Source organism: Hirundo rustica, chromosome 20 (assembly GCF_015227805.2).
Source record: "Hirundo rustica isolate bHirRus1 chromosome 20, bHirRus1.pri.v3, whole genome shotgun sequence".
Taxonomy (NCBI): domain Eukaryota; kingdom Metazoa; phylum Chordata; class Aves; order Passeriformes; family Hirundinidae; genus Hirundo; species Hirundo rustica.
In genome coordinates, this window is record NC_053469.1 from 7,749,328 (window position 1) to 7,769,778 (window position 20,451).

The 20,451-nt window shown below is 48.1% G+C and overlaps 1 protein-coding gene across 2 annotated transcripts in view; it reads right to left on the minus strand.

The window, feature by feature from the left end:
- Positions 1-570: 570 nt before the first annotated feature.
- The window catches only part of PAPPA (pappalysin 1), a 180,632-nt gene continuing 160,751 nt past the window's right edge, over positions 571-20,451 (minus strand). For both annotated transcript variants that reach the window (XM_040083345.2, XM_040083346.2), the window contains exons 21-22: positions 17,808-17,906; positions 571-6,991 (exon numbers count right to left, since the gene is read on the minus strand). In XM_040083345.2, coding sequence (XP_039939279.1) covers positions 6,884-6,991; positions 17,808-17,906 — 207 coding nt within the window. In that variant the 3' untranslated portion in view covers positions 571-6,883. The remainder of the gene's footprint in view (positions 6,992-17,807; positions 17,907-20,451) is intronic.

Genomic DNA, 20,451 nt, shown 5'->3' on the forward strand with positions numbered 1-20,451 from the left:
TCTCATGTGCCCAAAGGCTCTGTGCATCGGGATGTTCAGCTCTCTGGCTGCATGTACTTTGCCTTCATCCTTGCTTCCCTCCTAGGTAATACCCCTGAGCCAAGGCAGGCTCCCACCGGGACTGCTTTTCTGGATGAACACGTTCTGCATGTGATGAAGAAGGTGAGCAGAACATGTACAGCTTGATTTTCAAGCTCTCTCACACCAAAACCTCCACCAGCCTGCCTCGAGAGAGAAAGCAGCTGAACCCCCTTGGCAGAGCCAAACCCACTGGAGGCAGGATGGGCTTCAGGGGGCCCTGGCCAGCGCTGCCTCCCTCCACCCGCTGCAGCCCCCTGGCAAAACACGGCGGGTTTCAACCCCCTGCCCCGAAAGCAAAGAGCTGGAGCAGGTGGGCAGGATGCTGTGCAGCTGTGCAGCCAGATGTGGGACCCACAGCCATTCACTGACCACGCTGGGTACCCCCATGGGCGTCGCTCAGGACCGGCTCGACCGAAAGCAAAGGAGACGTGGCAAGAGCGAGGGGTCCAGTTCAGAACTCTTTAATACAAGCTTATATTGTTTGTGTTTCTGATTCTCTGTTCTCCCAACATCTGGGGACATTAACCCTCATACGTGTGTGAGCATGTGTATGAAGATATATACAAAATCACACAGTTAAATATTTAAGCATACAAGGTATTATATATTTATATAATATAGAACTTTAGGGTATAGGAATCAACAATGGCAAAATATTTCTGATGAATCTGACATAACTTTTTTTTTTTTTTCTTTTTTTTTTTTTTGGAGTGAAACATGACCTGTTGTTGAAAGACCAGAGGAAGTTGTTGCTTATTCAAAGAAAGAGAAAAAGCTGTATAAAGAAATTCTGTGAAAATGATTTAAAAAACATCATGAACCAAAAAAAGGACAACTGTTAAAAACTGTATTGAAAAAAAAAAATAAATTAGATGAACAATTGTGTAAATATAAATTAAAAAAGATGACAATCTTAATAAATAAGCTTTACTATTTACATCTTTATATATTGCTTGGAGACTTAAATTAGATCCGTTAAAAACAAACGAACGCAAAATAAAACCCAAAATTGGAGCAGCAAACGTACAGGCGTGAGGTACAGAATTAAGGGTTGAACTGTATTTTGCTTGTTTCTTTTTTTTTTTTTTTTTTTTTTTTTTTTTTTCCTTTTCTCTTTTATACAGTAGACCAGTAGAATTCTTGTGAAAATAGATCCTCAGCACTTCATTGGAGTATTGGTTGACATGGCTTCCAAAAGGTGCCAAGAAAGATTCCATAATAATAATAATAATAACCATAATAATCATAATAATTATAATAAAAAGATACAATATGATACATAAATATGGAAGAGCAGTTGGTAATATGAATACATTTTTCTCTAGACGAGATCACAGTTTTATTTGTAAATATTACACTGATATATATATAATATTACACATATAATATTATATATATATCATATATATATTTATATATATATTTATATATATAGTACGGCTCAATCCTGCTCCCAGTGAAGTCAACAACAACAAAAACCTGTGTTGACCTGATGGGAGCAAAATTCAGCCTCTCATCTGCAGACAGGTACGTAATTACAGAGGCCGTACAATGCAAACTCCACAATGGTTCCAATTCCCTCTTGAATTGCTGGTGAAATGTTTCATTTAAAGCCCTGGTTCTTTGCACTCAGAAGATGGAAACTGGTGGTTGAATGTGGCCTCACCAAAAGAAGGAAAAACCAAAAGACTAAAAACTAAGCCAGAATGGGAACCAAGGACAACTTGGACTCGTTAGCTCCGCATCTCAACACAACAGGACTAAAACCACCAACAAGTAGCACCAAGACTCCTCATCAAACACCTGAAGCCAACCCAAGATCTTGAGTGTGGCCTCAGAGGAAGTGATTCTCATTCTTAATGAATCTTGGATGTGTAGATCCGGTGAAAAGGGGAAAACTCAGGTTGCCAGACGAAGACAGAAACAAAACATTAAGCCTCGCTTTGCTCCTGCTAAAAGGGACGGGGCAGGGGATTGAACCCCCCAGGTGGCAGGAACAGCCCATCATCAAATCTCTATTGCCCAAATTGACCGTAGCTCCAAGGAAATACCTCTTGGGCCACCTGGACCTGCTCCTGCTGATGTTCTGCTCATGCTCCCTCTGAACTCAGTGGTCAAAGTCCTCCAGGGAAATGGGACTGTTCTTGGGGCTCCAGTATGCCCAGCATATAAGGTCACCTGGGGGCAGGAGTGCTGCTGCACCCTCAGCAGGGAGATAGCCTTCCCCAGAGCATGGGATAACATGGAAAAAATGTAAAATAGACCTGCTCAGCTGCACCACTGAGACCAAAATGGGACCATAAAGATACCTAGAGATATCTAGAGCTGGGCATGTGGTCCTCTCCCAGTGATATGAACATGCTCATCAACTCTCACTGGGGCCTCCAGGGATTGGGCAGGGGAGGACAAGATGCTGCCGAAAGGCTGGGAATTTCCACGGCATCCAAAATAGTTCAAAGGCCAGACTTCCAGCTCTGAAACCCCTTTGGGCATCCCAGCCTTGGCTGACTTCACCCACCTGTCTTCTAGCTCGGCCTCAAATGGGCACAACGGGCCGGAGTGTGGGAAGGGGGTGGTCAGCACCCCGCTTCCCCAAAATGGGAATCACCTGTCTGCTCAGGTAGCAGTTTTCTCTTTCCCCCTTCACTCCCAGTCTCTCGCAGCTCTCCGGGATTCAGACTGTGCAGTGCTTCTGAGTGCAGTAATTAGAGCACAGTGAAATACTGGTTAAATGCGTATGTACAGGTTGGATAACGTAAAAATAAGCACAAATACACATTTAAAAAAATAATCTGGAAAAAAAAAAATAACAAACTCCACCCCCTCCCTCCCCCCACAAACAACAATAAACCAGGGGATAACCCCTTAGCCTTAGTTCCTGGACTTATCACAACACACGAGGAAAACAAAACCAGACAAAGTTATAAAACCTCACGGTACTTCTAGGGAAATCTACACTTAGTATCTAGCTCTCTACTCAGCTGGCAGAATAGGTGTTTTCCTTTCAAACACACAAAAATAGGCTTTGCTCTTCTTGGATTTGGATTACGCGGGTTTTCTTTTCTTTTTCTTTTCTCCATTTTTATGGGTTTTTGTTGTTTTCTTTTTTCCTCTCCTATTCCTCTCTGTAAAGCCTCACATGATATACATATATTTTTTCCCACTTGAATCATTTGCAGCAAGAAACTTTTTGTTGGCTATGGGGCTTTCTTTTTCTCTCTGTTTTGTTTTTGTTTGTTTGTTTGTTTGTTTGTTTTCCTTTTTTTTTTCCTTTTTTATTATTATTTTTTTTTCTTAGACACAGGTAAAACCTAGAACAAACCGACAGTTACAACCAAGTGAAACTGAAACTGGAAGGGAGGTAGCTGGAACCCGATTCCAAGAATCCTCTGGTGCCATCCTCCTTTCTCAGCCTGGGGGGGACAGCGGAAGATGCAAGAAAAGCAGGAGGACACCAGCTCAGCCTGTCTGCGAGAGGGTGGGGAGGGAGAGGGGTAGCAGCTGATTGGAGTTTCCCACCCCACCGTGCACCATTCACTGCTTTCTGCTCCAGCTCTCCCTCCCGCTGGCCATGGACATCCCCCACAGCCTGGTGGCCCCACATAAGGTGCAGCCCTAGCCCACCATCTATGACAGAGAAGATCTTGGCACTAATGTGAACTGGACTTTAAGAGCAGCTAAATTTCACCAGCATGAGCACCCTCTTCTCCTCTCCCAAACGTCTGGTTTGATGTCCTGTGCCGCTGGCTCAGTGGGTGGAGGTGGTGGTTGACGTCCCTCTCACCTTCCTCCCACTGGCCACCAGTCAGGGAGGGCCTTTCCTAGGATTCCACTGGGCATTTGAGGCCCATACAGTGGTAGATGATGCGAGGGTCCAGCTGGCCTTGCCCAAGGGTGAGAGCACACAGGACAAGACCTGAGCAGGTGTCCATTCCCCATAGCTCCCCTCTCAGCATCTCTGTGGGTGCTTGGTACAGCGCCTGAAAATGCCGAGGGGATTTGCCTCAATGGAAAATAAAACCCCAAACCATTGGATTTAACATAACTCAGAGCAGAACCTTTTTCCACTCCTGATCCCATCAGCCCTGGACTGGAGGAGATGGACAGTGCCAAGATAGCAGTTAAAAAAAAAAATAGAATAAAAAATCAAATAGCAGCATGGAAAGCCTTCCAGTGGGAAATGGAGTTGGGGCACACCAGGACTGCAGGAGGGAAGCTGAGGAGTGAGGCTGTGCTGGTCAGGAGCCACTGTCTCCATTGAGCTGAGGTCTCCAGCTCAGCAAGCAGGGGCTGGCCCTGGCTGGCCAGAGGGGCTCAGCTAGCCTCGAGCTCCTGTGAGCCCACAGCAGCAAGTGGCAGTAATGTCTGCACAGACCTGTCCCTCCTGGGCACTGCCCAAGTGGGCAGAGCAGATGGGAAATCTTCTCTGTGCTGAGCTCTGCACTGGGAAGGGTATCTTCAGGATGAACCGAGGCTCCCTGCTGGGATGAAACCCAGGTGGGATGGAGAGGGGAAATCGTGCCAAGATGCCTCAGGCACTGAGGATATGAAGTGTTGTCAGTTTGAAAGGCTCTTCTGACGAGTTGGGTGGCACAAAAAAACTGCCAACAAAACAGGGCAGGGCAAAGGGACCAGGAGGAAGCAGCAACTTTTGGAGAGTTGTTTACTTCCCATATTAGTTAGAAGGCAAGGGGCAAAGTGGAAGCTGATGGCACTGCTCTCTAAGCTGGGGGATGTTCACTAACTCCACAGAAGGAGCCCTGATCCCACTGCACCTCCCTTTCCAGAACACCCCTGCACAGAGGGGCAGAGCCATCCACACAGCTCCCATGGCCAGGCCTTCCCTAGGAATAGCTGGAGCTTCACAACAGAGAGCTCCCCACCTTCTTAATGACAATCTCCTCTCCAGGCCTCTCCTTTAGTTCTTGGGATTCTTCTCTGGTTCATTCCAACAGAAACAACCCCAACAGTGGGTAACAAGAACCTGGATCCTTGCACCCATTATTCTATAATTTTTCCATTTCTGGTTCTCCAAATAATTTTTACACCCATCTCCGTGAGCTAAGTGACCCCTCTCCTTCTTCTCCCTTGCTCCAGTGCCTAAAGCAGGAGTTAGAAAATAATCTTTTTCTCTTTACCCAGTAGATTGTGCAAGTTACGACACTCCCAAGGAACAAATGGACTTAACACTGGGGAGGATGCTCTTTTGGATGTGTGTTCTTCCTAGCAGGAGCTTGAAGCAGCAGACACATGCCCATGCCCACACTGGAAATGTCTCTGGGATTTCCCAGGGATGGGCTGCAGCAGCACTGGATGCCCTGGGTATCTCAGTGACTCAATGTAATGAACCCTGTGAGGAAGGGAATCACAGAGAGTCTGGCACATGTTCCCCTCTGGGCTGAAGCAGGAGGATGGCAGGGAAGTGTGAGCTCTGCTGCAATTAATGCCCTTCTTTCTGGAAGATTACAAACAGCTAGGCTCCTGGTCTATCCCAAGTGTCCAACCCACTGACCTGGCAGCTTAATACTGACAAATACAGACAAAATTCTAATACTGTCTCCTACAGGCCTTTCCTGATGGCAGGTGTTTTCTCCTCCTTCTCCCCTCTCCCAAGGACACCGGAGCACGAAGCAGCTGTCAGAATCAGACCACCCTAAGAGTGGGGTGGAGGAGGCCTAGAGAAGCACTTGGCAGGGTGCAGACCAGAAAGCAGATCCCTTGGGCTGGCTGGTGTCCTGTTTTCTTGCCCCAATGCTGAGGAAGAGACCAGAGGGTTTGAAAGGCAGGTTGTAGGTAAGCTTTAAGGCAGACTGTTTGGTTGCATGGGGTCGTTTTTCACCCTGTCCTGACACAGTAAGGAAACTATTTGTATGGGACATAGCAGCAGGAGTAGCAGCAGCAGACATGCTCAAATGACAAGTGTGGGTGCGAGTTCCCCTCTCTGTGCTCCTCAGAAGCAATCATCCATGTTCCTCAATGCCAGCCCTTGGACTCCCCACTCCCTCACTCCACCACGGCACCACCTGCCCAGCTCCACACAGGAACATCCCAGAAAGCCCTGCAGGCTACAAGGGGGCTTTTTGTTGGCTCTTGGAGGGCAGGGGCAGAAGGAGGAGCTGTACAGAAAGGCCACTGCAGTCTGCTGAGCTGCCTGGCTGGAAGTAGCATTCCTGTGAGGAGCAGATGCATCCCACACCTCGAGCTGGCTGGGTGCCTGGCAAGTCCCTTGCCAAGAGGCCTGGCCCTGTGGAGATCCCACCCCAGCCACAGTGCCCCGAGCATGCGATACCTTGGCATTCAGCATCAGAAAAGGCTCAGCTTGGAGCTCTCCAAGAGCTCAGCCTCTTCCACAAACGGTCTGAGTTGTGAGTGCTGGGGAGGGGAAAGTGTTTTTGCGTTGATCATAATCTCTCACTCTTTCTCTCTCTCTTTCTCTACTTATTTCTATAAATACGTGTACATAAATAGTTTGTTTCTCGCCTTGAATCTAGATATGAACTGTTCAAATTAGGTGGGCATAACATGCTGTTTTGATACATGAAAGTCATCTTGACTTGACTCTTGGTTGTTTTTTTTTTTTTTTCCTCACCATCACTATTTAAGATATAATTAATACATAAACCCCTACTTTGAGTTCTCCTTGGACAAAAATTAAAGGCAGACTGGTTGAATTCTAAGGGTCCCTGGTGCAGAAATGCCATCCAGTTGAGCAGCTAAATGTTAAAAACGATACCAAAAGGGATGTGGTGTCTCTCCTAGCCTGCCTTGAGCAGTGTGGTCCTCCTTTCCACGTCACTTGGCTTTACCCAAGACTGAAGCCACGGAGATCTTTCTGGTTGTGCTCTTGGGCGTTGGGGTCCCGGCAAGCACACTCTCCTTGTAGGTCACAGGACATGGGAAACGGTGTCACCTGGGAAAGAAGCCAAGAACACAAAGGCATGAAGGAAGGAACACACCTACAGCAGCCTGCAGAACAAAAAAGATCTCTGCTGTGAAATCTTCAGAGATCAGCTGCAATCTTCACCATGTTATTTTTTTACAGGGATTTATGTTAGTGCTGAGCTGGCGCTGCACTGAGGTTCCTAAGGGCCTATGGCCTGGGTGCTGCTGCTTTATTTAGGTCCATTTGTGCACTTAACAATTAATGTTCTTGGGTTCAGTTCCTCAGGAGCAGAACCAAGCACAGTCTCACAAATCAGTGAAGCTGGAGTCCAGCAGAGACTTCTCTGAACACCTCTTGTGTCTGAGGTCAAGAGATGCAGCTAACGGGCACTGAGGCACAACAGAGGAATGCAGCGGGAGACTGCTGCACTCACCATCTGTCATCTCTCTGTGACCCCTCTGGAGAAGCGTGGGAAGGAGCTGAAACAATAGCCTGTGATGTCTGGCCCCTGAAAGCTGATTTGGGCCTATTTCATCACATTACCTGCAGAAAAGACAGTGGGACAAGTGTCTCACTTGCCCTGATGTGAGCTCCCAAGAATTTCTCCCATCTGCACAGGCTGAACAAATGACCTCATTCCCCTCCTTTACACTCCTTCCAAGGCAGTGCCACAGCCTGTTCCAATGTTCCCAGCGCTGGCTGCACACGGTCTGTCTGCTTCCCCTGGCTCTGCTGCCACACGTTCACTCTCCCTTTCAAAAACACTTTTCTCCAGGCTACGACGCCCGAGTCTGCCTGCTCCCTGTGCATCACCCACAGCCCATCTAGGAATGCGGACCCAGCATTGTGCTGTCATCTCCACCTAGACCTTCCACACGAGTCCCTGCCTGTCCCTCTCCAGGATGCCTTTCTCCTGACGCACATGATTTGGGAAGGAGGGGTGTGGAGCTTTATTTCACAACTGGGGAGCCTAAGGCAGAGACATGTTGACAGAGACACTAAATAGCCAACGCTCGCTCATCACCAGATCAGGGCTTAGAGAGCCTCCTCCCCTTGATTTGACTCCATTCACAAAAGGCCCGACCCTCCAGGTGGAATAGGGTGATGACTCTTCATCAAGCGATGGCCTCGGTGACTTTTGAACTAAATAACCAGTAAATAATCTAGATCTACAATTGCGCAAATATGGAGATTACAAAGAGAAGAAAGAGTCCAAAAAAGTTAGGAGTAAATTAATCCAAACAACTGGCAACTGAATAAGTTTATAAACTGCAGAAAACAATAGGAGCTTAAAGGTCACTTGATCCAACAGAAGCCAGCCCGAGCAGGACTGTCTCGTATCACAGTGTTTTGAATATTCTTAGATAGGAAAACAGAGAAGTCTGTAAACAATGGGGTTTGGGGAGGAGGCTGAGGAGGGATTGTTTAATGATTGAGTTAAAACACTGGAAAGGGGAAAAAAGATACATGCAAAATAAAAATTGAGTTTTTCTGTTCAGTGTAGAAGGAAACACTTTGGTTTAGATTATCTGCTACATTTCAGGTTTGACCTTTCCCTTCAAGACAAACAAATAAAGAAGACTATTTCACAGCAAAAGTTATGTCTTGAAATAAAAACTTGTTTCACTTAGAAAATGATCAAACAAAACATTTAACTACGCCTGGAGTTTTCCTCTATTTTCATTTTTTTAATCCCGAATCATTCAGTTCAATCTGGATTTGGCAATGATTTTGACTTAAAAAATCCTCCCCAATGTACAATGAAGCTACTGGTTGGAGGCGAGACCTGGGAACCTGATTCTTTCATTTGTCTTGATCAAGCTTTCTCCTCTCCCTTGCCTGGATTTCCTGTGTTTGCCTGTAACATCCTGACAAAGGCGATTAAGTGGCCCCTTCACTCAGAGGAGAGACAGGGAAGATGGATCCACACTTTGCATTGAACACAGGTTAAAACCACACACCCAATTCAGGCATTTCAGTAAAGTGTCTGAAATCAGTGGTGGCAGCTTACTGCACTTTGTCTCTGCTGCTGTCTGGGCTAAAGCAGGATGTGCTGCAGGCACAGAGGTCCCAAGCATGCTCCCGTTTCACCTGTGGGAGCATCAGAGCCAGGAGAGAAAGCCCTGCACGGCTCTGTCTGCAAACCACCAGCTCACATTCCCCTCACCTACACTCTGCTGAAACAGCAGCCTTAGACACCCAAACTGGCATTAGTTTGATGTCACCTTAAGTGCTCTACCTCCTTCATTCCCTCTCCGCCCATTTCAACTTGTGAATCCTTTGTTTTCCTCTTTGCCTTCTCACAGGCTGTGCTCAGCCCCGGAGCAACCTGAAAAGGTGCACGTACGAGATGGGATTGATGCTGCACTACAGCCAATTCCTGGGGAGGTGGAGCAACTCGAGAAGAAATGTCTGGCTGTTTATTGTCTCCCAACAGCGGTCATGGATAGGAGAGCAGAAGCTTTCTCTGAGGCAGAGCCGTGGCCCCCAGAGCAGACAGCTTCATGGCTCAGCAGCACTTCCCAGCAGTGGGTCGCCTGATGGAGAAGGGTTTCTTCCCGATCAGATCGGTCTTATTCACTTTATGTCCCTTACGGAGGCTTTTTATGCAATTCGATTTTTACAGTGCTATTGTCCAGATAGATGAATTGTTTTGTCTTACGGCAGTGAGCTCCAGAGATCAGTTTTCTATTATGTGAAAAGGCAGAGATTTCTATGGGTAACGAGCACAGCCACAGTCACATTAGACATGACAAAACCCTCCGAAAACCTAGCAGTAATACAGGGTTTTCCACTTTAAACAACATTTACAACAAATACACATTCCAGTTCCCCAAGGACCTGATTTCCATAGGTATTTAGGGAATTTAACCCCCACACAGAATCTGCTGGGACTGCCTGAAATATTCAGCTCAGGGAAACTGTAAAACCCCTTAGAAGAAGGACTGTCTGTTGCCTTGGGCTCACACAGTGACAGCCTCTGGAGTACATGGCCATGAAATAGAGCTGCTGGATGTGCTAGAAATAATAAATTCTGAGCCTTTCACTGAATGATAGCCCATTTAGGTGTAGAGCCCAGATATACATACTCCAAGATTAACTAGCTCTTTTCTTTTTAAATAGGTCTGTGAAAGCCCAACTCATTACCAGAATACACGACCTGCATTGAAATTTCCAGATCGACCAATTGTAGAGCCAGGAGTAAGGAGTCAGCTCCTCTTCCTTCAAAACACCAAGCCCTGCATTTCACCTATGTCCATCTCCCCGTGTAGAAAACCTGGAAAATGTCTAGGAGGGTGAGAAGAAAAAGCTAAAAATTAATTATCAAATGTCCTGCCTTGGACACTTGATAAAGTAATGCAAGATACTGTATCCTCAGACCAGCTAAAATAGATTGAAAAATACGTAAGTGAAGAACACAGCTCCACACACCTACACACAAGCTCTTGGAGATGATCCAGAACAGTCATGGCACTGGATCAACAACGCTCAGGGGAACGTGAGTCACACCAGAACCACACTGGACCACAGATTATCCATCATCAAGAGAAAAGAGACACCACCTGCATCATTCCTGTCACCTGGAGTGTGCAGGACATGACACATCCTGCCCTGAACCTACAGGAGCAAGGGCAGCAGGTGTGGGCTCACAGGACGGGCAGGAGGCTGGCACAGACACCCAGGTGTAACTCACAGGGGATCCAAAACACCTCAGCCAACTCATCACCATTGCTGCACAATGCATGACCTCAGACTCCCTTCTCCACCACGACACGAGAGCCCTAAGCATCCTCCCCCACACTGAGTGATGAGACCTCGGATAAAACTCAAGCTGCCTCTTAGAAACAGGGCCAGATTTGTCTTGGGTGCTGTGCTCCCAACTGTGGGAACAGAGACAACAACAAGCAATGCAGAACTAGGATGCAGGTCATGGAACGAGTGAGAGGTCATAGCTCCTTGCTACACGCACCTATCTGAAGAGGCTGGTGACATCCCAAGGCAGATCCCGGCTGAGAAAGGCCAGTCTGTAGGGAACTGGTGGGAATGTTGACAGGAGAAATCCCAAACAGGTACAGGGAGGGATGGAAAACAGCTCTGCAAGGGCTGTAAGCTTTTCCCTCACAGCGTCTGGTATCAGGCTGACCTGGCTGTGCCTTGTGCCCATGCCTGGGGTTGGCTCTCAGCAACACCAGGGCAGGCAGGATCAGGCCCAGGGAGGGGGAAGCAGGGGAGGAGGACTGCAAAGTGTTGGGAAACAGGCTGTTGTTAGATTTCAGCCCTGAAGTGTTTGCGAAATCTCCCAGACAGGCCTCGCTGGGGCTGTGGAGGCCCTGCTGCAGGCAGAGCCTCGGCGGGCAGTGTGGCCTGGGAGATAAGTGTGGCAGCCTGTGCTGAGTGTCACAGCCCTGTGCCTCCCCAGAGCCCCCCAGCTCAAACACCAGGGACTACTCTGCTCCCTGACAAGGCCCTTGTGGGATAAAAAAGCATCTTGGAAGGGTCTTCCCAGTGGTTTTCAGCACTGAGGTCACCAGTTTGAGATAATGGAGCAAGAGCAAGCCCCCTTTTAGCTCTGAGCCCTGGTATGTGGGTTCACACCTAGGGCACTGCTCCAGAGGGCCTGGGAAGACAAAGCTGGCAGGAAACCTCCTCTCCATGCAGCACACGCAGCTCTAAAACCCTGAGTTTTCGTTAACTACCCCACCATAAACTGAACTTTCCCCCAGTGAAGCCAGCAACTGCGGCGTATGGAGACGCAGCTCAGCTGAACCCGACAGATGCTCTGCTCTCTCCCTCGTGTGCGAATTGGGAGCAGCCTCAGCAGAACCAGTGGGAGCAGGATGGCCCAAAGCCAGCAGGGATTCCCGGGAAAGCCCAGCCCGCATGGATCCCGCATCCCCGCCTGCCCGCGGAGCAGAGCGAGGGAGCCCGTTTGCCAAACCACACGGAGCTCAGTTGCTCAGCAATCAGCTGTGCTTCCTACTCTCGTGCTACCGATTGTGCAAACATGAATGTAATTAGTCTAAATAATCACCAAAGATTTAATAGGAGCCAGACCACCCAGAGGCCAAATAGCTGGCGGTGGAGCAGGGAAGGTTTGTTCGCTGTTTTTTGTAACACTTGCTAATGAAGTGAGGTCGGATAGCAAAGCAAACACCCTCCACCAGCACATCCCCTGGGAATGCCGTATGTTGTGGGAAGCCCCACGTCCCTTGAAGCCAAGAACAGTTCTCTCAGGATAGGCAACATGTGCTACTACCATCACTGCTTTTAATTTATTGACGCCTGGAAAGCCTCCCTGAAGGATTATGAAACCAAGCTCTGAGCCCCAAAATAAGCTCCCATCCCAACCAACGCTGACTGGAAACGCTCCTCTCACACGGCAAACAGCTACAGCCGCTGAGCCTGTGACCGAGGGCTGGTGGGGAAGTGAGTTCACCCACACGTCGCGGAGAACGCGCGCGCTTGGAGCGCTCGGCCGCTTCCAGAGGCGTGAAGCAACACTCAGCATTGTATCCTGCCTTCCTCCCTGCTCACCCACCATTCATTCTATCTCCCTGGCCAATTACAGAGCTGACAAACACACCCAGCTGGAGACAGGCCAGTAGTTAGGAGCAGCATCATGGCAGGAGCACCAGTTCTTCTGGGTAAACAGGATTTCCTCAGCTGGGGTGGTCACTTGAGATTCTAATGGCACCAACTGCCTCAAAACCGTGTTGTGGCAATGGAGAAAGATCTGAGATTGCCCAAGATGGGTCTGTGTTGCAGTCAGAGAGCTGGGAGAAGGTGCTTATTTCTCCAAAATACCGAGAAGTGGTAATTTCTGTTGGCTTAGTGCAGACTCATCCCCCTCCTTCCTGGGGAGACAGGAACAGCTTTTGGAAATCCCTGCTGGAGCCAGCAGCAGCCCCTCAGTTCAAAGCTCCTTTCTTTAGGCCTTGAATTCTCGGCCATAAAGTCTCTGAAGAGGTTTTGATAACTGGCCTATCTTTTAGATAAGCTAAGCTTTGGATGAATCCCACACAGCCCTCTATCTACCACAAGTCCTCATTTGTTTTCCGCCAAGGCACTTGCTGGTTTTCCTCTCCAAGGTGTTGGACAGAAATGTCAAGAGGCTGAAGGGACAGGACAATTTTTCTCTTTTTTTTTTTTTTTTTTTTACCAAGTGCTATGGGGCAAAGCAGTTGAAGGAAAACCTGAGTGATAACTGAGTGAGGCAGGTTTTTCTCATGGGAGCTGTAGGTTTATCCCTTCTGTGACAAAAAGGAAAGGGAGAGAGGAAAGACAGATGAAAGTTCACCCTCACAAACGGTTGAAGTTGAGGGAATTTTAAAGCAGCAAATTCACTGTATTTAAATCTACAGGGACCAGACTGCAGGACCTTCAACCAGGCAAGTCTGCGATCCAAGTCTGGAACAAAGTACGTAAGCACAGCCTAAAGAAAGAATTCCTGATTTCTGCGAGGCCTTTCTAGTCAGTCCTGTCTAGGGAAAACTTTTAAAGAGAAGGGGAAGAAGAGAAGTGGAGGAGACAGTTACTGGAGAGAAGATTTCCTGAAATGAATCAGAGGAAACAGCCAGAGCCTCTCCCAACAGTGCTGCACACCCCACGAGCTCCTCGCAGGCGGCCAAGAGCCCAGAGACAGCCAGCTATGCCCAGGTTATTTATTTCCCCCTCTCTGGCAGCGTCACGTATGTAATGTTTTAGAAAATAGTGTCTTCTTTTATCTGCGGCAGGATACAAAGCAAGAAGCAGCTTCCTAGAGCAGCCAGGCAGAAGGGAGCTGGCAACCTGTGCTGGGTCAGGAGGGGAGGAAGATTAAAAGGAGATGGGATTTTGCTTTGTCCTTCACGGAAGACTTTATCCCCTCCAGATACACAACAGAAGCTTTCTCTCCCTTGGAGGTTGGCCTTCCTGTCTCTCAGAGCTGCTCCTGGGTCATGCACAGGGCAAGCTGTGAGCAGCACGGCTCCGTCCTCTGCCCCAGCAACAGACCTGCCATCAGCCCCCTGCTCCCCACACAGCCTGCCCGTGTCCCTGCTTCCTTGGGTGGCACTCGTCCCCGTGCCAGCCCTGGCTTCTCGCCCGCTGCAGGGCGACGCTCATCAATTAGCGCACTACAAATAATTAAGCTGATGAATGTCTCTTTTTCCTGCTTTCTGACTGCACTTGCCCTAAATTTATGCCCAGATTATGACTGAATTTATTTGTTGCCACTTGCAGCATTCAAAAGAGGCCCTTTAATGATTTCTTTTAAGCTCTCCAGCCTGATTGTGAGCAGTGCAGGGCAAATACTCATTATTTCCTATCTAAGCAGCAGCGCTGATTAGTCGGTGCTTGGTCAGATAAGTCACACCGCTCCATTCCCCACTCGCTGACGGAATCCACAAGGTCATTCACTGCTAATGCTCAAATGCAAAGGGAAAACATGGGATAAGCATGGAAGTCCCTTGTGCATTTTCAGGGCAACAAAACAGGAGAGTGCAAAATCTCACATTAAGTAAGAGGGCTCGGATTTAAAGTGAACTTGGGTTGAAGCATTTTGCTTCCAGGCAGCCTGTTCACAGCACTGTGTGCAGCCCAAAGTGTGTTTGGGAGGGCAGTGGGACTGCAGTGAAACTTAAGTCTTGACAGTTTGCGGACACTAAAGATCTGAAGCCAGCTCCTACTCGACCGTTAACTCCTGAATCTTCACATGGTGCAATGTTAATCTTCAGCCCTTTCCCAAAATAATGTGTGGAGTTGCTATGTTCTCTTAAATGTGAACCATGTGTCACCTCCGCGATGGCTGCTGCGGGGAAAAGATGATAAATCTAAAGCTTTTAAAATGTCCTGTGACATTTTGGGAGAAAAACAGGTGTTGCATAAATGTTGGACATTTATGGGCAAACTTGCAGGGGCTTTAAAAGACTGACACATCTGCCACATAGTATGTAACCCTGAAAGAAAAGGAGCAAAGCAGTCTCTTTTATGTGTCTCTCTCTCTCTACAGCCGTATGAAAATACATCCTCATCTGGTATTGGAATTAACAGAGCTGGACTCGCCCCTCCCTCTGTCTCCTCCAGGTTTTTGGCTTTTACACCCAATGTGTATTTTAAAACTGTGCCTTTTTTAAGTAGGTGGCAAACTGCGCTGGAAGGATTTGGTATGCGGAGTATTTTTATTCAGCTCCCTTTTCTCTCACCTTTCATTGTTTTTCCCTTTGGAATATCTCCTGTAATGCTCCACTCATAAACCTCTTCAAAGGGAGGGCTGTATTTGAACAGCCTGGCCTGAAATCTGGTCTCAGTCAAAGGCCTCAGATGGGAAAATAACTGGGAGAGCCAAGCCCCACGGCCCCACGGCTGCTGCCGCAGGTGTCGGCAGCCACTTTGCAGGAGCCAGCTTCTCCCGCTGCCTCCTTGACTCTGACCCCACAGCCCCCCTGGCTGGGTTATTATTCCCCCTTTTACCCTATAAACGTAATAAACTGAGACTTAGCATCTTGCTTTTAGTGTGGAGGATCCAAGGAGAAGGTGGTTTTCTTCACTTTTCCCCGGCGTCTCATTCAGCTCCTGGGATGTTGTTGGTGTTTTGGGAGAGAGGGGGAGACCTTGGAAGCTGAATGCATGCCAGGGATGTGATGGGCTCCATGGCTCAGCCTTCCTACTGTGTGGAGGACTGGGGGTTCTAAACTGCCAGCTGGGGCAAGTCTAATTCCCTAGTCACAACGATCCAGCTCCCAGGGAAGTCTGTGAAAGCAGACTTATCTCCGAAAAGATAGAAAACCTCCCCCTCCACCGGGAAAATCCATCAGAGGTGTGACCAGCTGCCGTCTCTGACCATTTGCCCTTTGCATGGAGCACAGAAAACAGCAACCCACCGGGCTACAAAGTGCTTCCCCTCCTTGGGAGGTCACTTGGTTTCTGGGTGGCAGGGAGGCAGCAGATATTTTGAGCGTGAGTCGCCTGGCTGGTAAGTGTTCACAACTCTGTGCAGATCCCACTTGGTCTCAGCTCCCTGCCCAGCAATAAATTCTGCTCCCAAACCTTAATCTTATCCCTCCTCCCCTCAATTCATCTCTCACATCCCTTGTGTTTCAGCCGTGCCATTAGCTCCTGTCTTGATGGGGCTGGTTTGGGTCGGTCCCCTCCCAGGCACCTCGCTTTCCTCCTTCTGACACTGCTTGGGATTTTTCATCGCCTGCTCTCCAGCCTGCAGGCAGTGAGATAAAGTTTCCCAGGCAGGCTGTTTTGGGAGGAGAAGACCTACACCATGCTGAGCTACCGGGCACTTCCAGCTCTGCCCTCCCGGCTGTCGGGAGGTCAGCGAGGAAGCTGTGCTGCTGTTGGGCTGCTCCTCCCACGGAGGTGGAAAATCAGCCAGAGATAGGAATCTCCTCTTGGAGACAACTGAAGATGAGCCACTGTCTGTCGTCCTGCTCATCTCTTCAGTGGCTGTTTCACCAGGGAGCCCCTTTTGGGGTCTCCATGCCCTACTCCACCCACGGCGAGCAGAGGAGCTGCCTTGCCTAGGCTTAGCTGCACGTGGCTCCCAGGACTTTTTCAAAAGGAGCACCACAATAGAGGGGAACATTTCTCCAAAACGAGCACAGCTGGGGAAGCGACCTCTTCCCCTGCATTTCCCCCAGAGGAGAAATTAACTCCTTCCACTTGCCAGTGCATGGGCATCTCCCTTCCCCAGTGTTCCCAGATGGACCAGAGACAGCCCACAATGCTGAACCAAGGAAAAGAAATCTCCAGCCAAAGCTGACTCTCCTGCACAGAGGATCTCCTTCCTCAGCTGGGTGGCATGGATTGTGTCATATGCTGATTCCAAGCTCCTCAGGTTTTATTTTTATTAATATGCATCACATACTTAATGCAGCTGGATTTTTCATCCTGTTCTACACAAAATTCTGGAAGATAAGCCACCTGGCAGAGGCTAAAATTTGCTTTATGTTTTGGGAGGAACCTAGTTCCAAATCCCTCCTGGTTAGAGAGCTATAAAATGTTGTACTGCTCCAAACCACAGGCTCTATCACTCCAGTCACTGTCTCTAACACTGCTGAGAAATGTGTGTTAAAGAAGCAAAAAAAAGGGAGATGTGTGTGGAGGCACTCTTCTTCTCCAGCAGCCAAGGGTTCAAACACTCCTCAGCCAGAAACTGCATCCAGATCACAGTGTCTAATAGCCACTGATGGAGCAAAGCTCCACGAGTAGGCCTGTTCTTTTTTTTGACTTCAAATATATTTTTGTTCTTAATAATAATCTGTGGCAATGCATCCTATTACTCAAACACACACTGTTCTTTCGCCTGTTTGGATCCTGCTTCCAGGAAATTACCACTTCACCCCCTCATTGCTGAGTGATAAAAACCAGTGGATTTTATTTTTCCTTAAGCATCCTCCCTACCTTAAATAATGTTTTTATAGATCTGTGTCGCTAGCTTGTCTCTTTTTGCAAGGCTCTGGTCTGTGTCGTCTCTGTACAGAAAATATTTGACATCTCCACCCACCCTGCTGCCCTGCTTCACATTCTTCTCTGTCCCACTCAGGGATGGGACAGTCAGCAGCAACCAGGCTCACGTGGGTACACATGGATCGAAGAGCACATCCACAATGATGCTTCCCTTTTACTCTCTCCTATTTTCTTCATGACTTCTAACTTTTAGTTTCCCTTTGGAGCCCTGAGGATGGATGATAAATGAACCAGCAAGAACTCAGAGCCTATGGTGAGCTGATTCCTGGGCTGAACGTCCTTCTGAGACCTCGCACCTCACTTTTTGAGCAAAAATAACTTATTTTCAGGCACAAAGCAGCACCCAAGAAGGAATCCCCGTGAAAAGAGGAAGGGACAGCCCTACCTTTTTGGTCTTGACTGTTGATGCGCAGCAGTCCCCACCATCGTAGTTGCAGAAGGCTCTGTTGTTGATGGAGTCACAGTAGTTGTCCCCCATGAAAGGCTGAAAAAGGAAAAAAGCAGGAAAAGGCTTAGAGAGTGGACATGGATGAAATGAGTCCTTTCCTTATGGAGACAGGGTGAGAGTTGTGGCTGGAGAAGAGAAGGAGGCTGGAGGTTGTGTGGAGCCCTCACAGCACCTTCCAGTGTATGCAAGGGGCTACGGGGAAGCTGGAGAGGGTCCGTTCATCAGGAACTGTGGTGACAGGACAAGGGGAAGAGGCTTCAAATTGAAAGGAGGAAAATTTAGGTTAGATGTCCGGAAGAAATCCTTCCCTGTGAGGTGGTGAAACCCTGGCACAGAGAAGCTGTGGCTGCTCTGGATCCCTGGCAGTGCCCAAGGCCAGGCTGGACAGGGCTGGGAGCAGCCTGGGACAGTGGAAGGTGTCCCTGCCCATGGCAGGGGATTGTAAGTAGATGACATTAAGGTCCCTTCCAACACAAACCATCCTATGATTCTATAATCCTGAAACCTGTAACAATATTTCAGGAGAAAACCACAAAGATTTGAAGGAGCCATACAGTTTGTAACATACCAGCTGCCCTGAAAAGCAAGAGATAATTATTCCCCTCTTCCTTCAAAACAGAGAGGAAAAAAAGGACAGTAGATGGAAGGGAAATGAGCCCTTGTTGGCTCTTCACATCCCACATAAGAGGATGCTCCAGGAATATTAATTTGACTAGGCCCAGAGACAGCATCCAGGCATCTAAAATTGTGGCACCTTTGATAATTTTAAGCTAACCTTCCTAAACTGTGTGGGATAAGAAGAAGATTATGCATTGCAGCAGAATGGGCTTGCTTTTAATAGCTGAGCTTTTCACCACAGTTCTACGCAACACGTGTCAGCAGCGGGGGCACAAAACAAATCACCAAGAGGAATGGAAGAGGTCTGAGCTGAGCACAGGGACCATGTTCTCCTGTTCTCTGAACAGCAGTGACTGCGTGGGACCTTGGCCGTGGAACGTGATCTTCCTCCACTGCGCAGCTCAGAGCTGGGATAATGGCAATTATTCACAGAGGTACATTGTGGAGAGCTGTTAAGTAAAATTCATACATCACCTTGAAAAAGAAAACTTGGTCATTAGGCTGGAAAATGTGATTGCTGTGCTGCTCAGGGCCTGAATAATAACCACGATTCCAAAGAAAAGGCCTGAAATCTTTCATTACACATTGGAGCTCTCTTGGTCTGCAAGTACAGAAGTCTTCCTTGGAAGTCTAAGCTGTATCTGATGGTGAAAAAGGCCCTTGCCAGGTATGAGAATCCCAGGCAGCAGTGAAAGCTCAGAGAAATGGATGATCAGCAGAGAGCTCAGTCATATCTCTGCACCTCTCCTCACACACACAGGCTCATGAGGCCCTTCCCATTTTATCTGCTCATTGGAAAATTCACTTATTCTGCGTGGAGAAAAAGACACCAGGGGCTCTCCTGCAAGAAGACAACACTGCAGGGCAGGCAGAATGGCTTGGGGAGGTTTCCTGGGAAGATTTTGCAGCAATTGCAGACGCAGAGTGTCCCAGATGATGGATACCTGAAGAAGCAGTCATGAGAGCACACCATGCTCTCCCCAGAGCTCGCTATGGCCACACTCATCAGGATTGAAATGAACTCAATGGAGCGGGGCAAATGCACACTTTTACTGCTGCTCTGCTGCAGATTTAAAGATTTCTATCAGGCAAAGGAAACCCAGGCAATGATGGCAATATCAGACCACAGCAGGACTACCAGGAGGGGACAGACTCGGTGAGTGTCACTTGTTTAATTACGTGCAGATACTGCAAATGTTGACAGGGAAATCAGAGTTACAGTTTGAGGATCCTGTCCCTCTAAACTGTCTTAACTCCACTGATTTCCACAGATATTGATTTATTTATACAGGCAAAGACTTTGACTTGCAAGCCTCCTTCCAATTTAATTAATATTTTAAGAGTAAAAAGGGAATGATTTATAAATACATGGAGAGATATTTTGAGGCCAACCTGGTCATATTTAAAACTCTGAACTTTGCTCAACCTCACAGGAAATTCTGCAGGCTTCTCCATGCTTCTCTTGTGTTGCCTGGCCGTGCCTGCTTGATGGGAAATCTTGACTTTAAATTTCCATCCCTATGCCTGTATCCTACACCTATGAATGCTGGAAAATCCATAAAGAAACTCGTGGAAGAATTTGCTCTGGCACAGAGTAGACAAGCCAGTCCTTTGGAGGAGACGAACGGGACAAAAAGCATCTATTCTGATTTGGGACCAAAATCCTTGCTTGGGAGACCCTGGAGTCCTGGCTGTGGAGGGTGAGGTCTCTGTTGCTCTTCGTGCATGTCGTAGTGCCCTGATATTTTTGGAGGACGGTGCAGGTATCCCAGAGGGACCCATTTGCTACCGAAACACCCAAGTTAGGCGCAGACAAGCACGGGGCTGACTCATAAGCCGCTGTTCCTGCCACTAGGGAGCGACAAAAAATCACATTGCAGCAGCTGCCGGGGCTCCCACTGCGATCACCAGGAGCCAAATAATGCCCCACTTAGAGCCTCCTGTTCGGGGAAGCCTCCCTAAT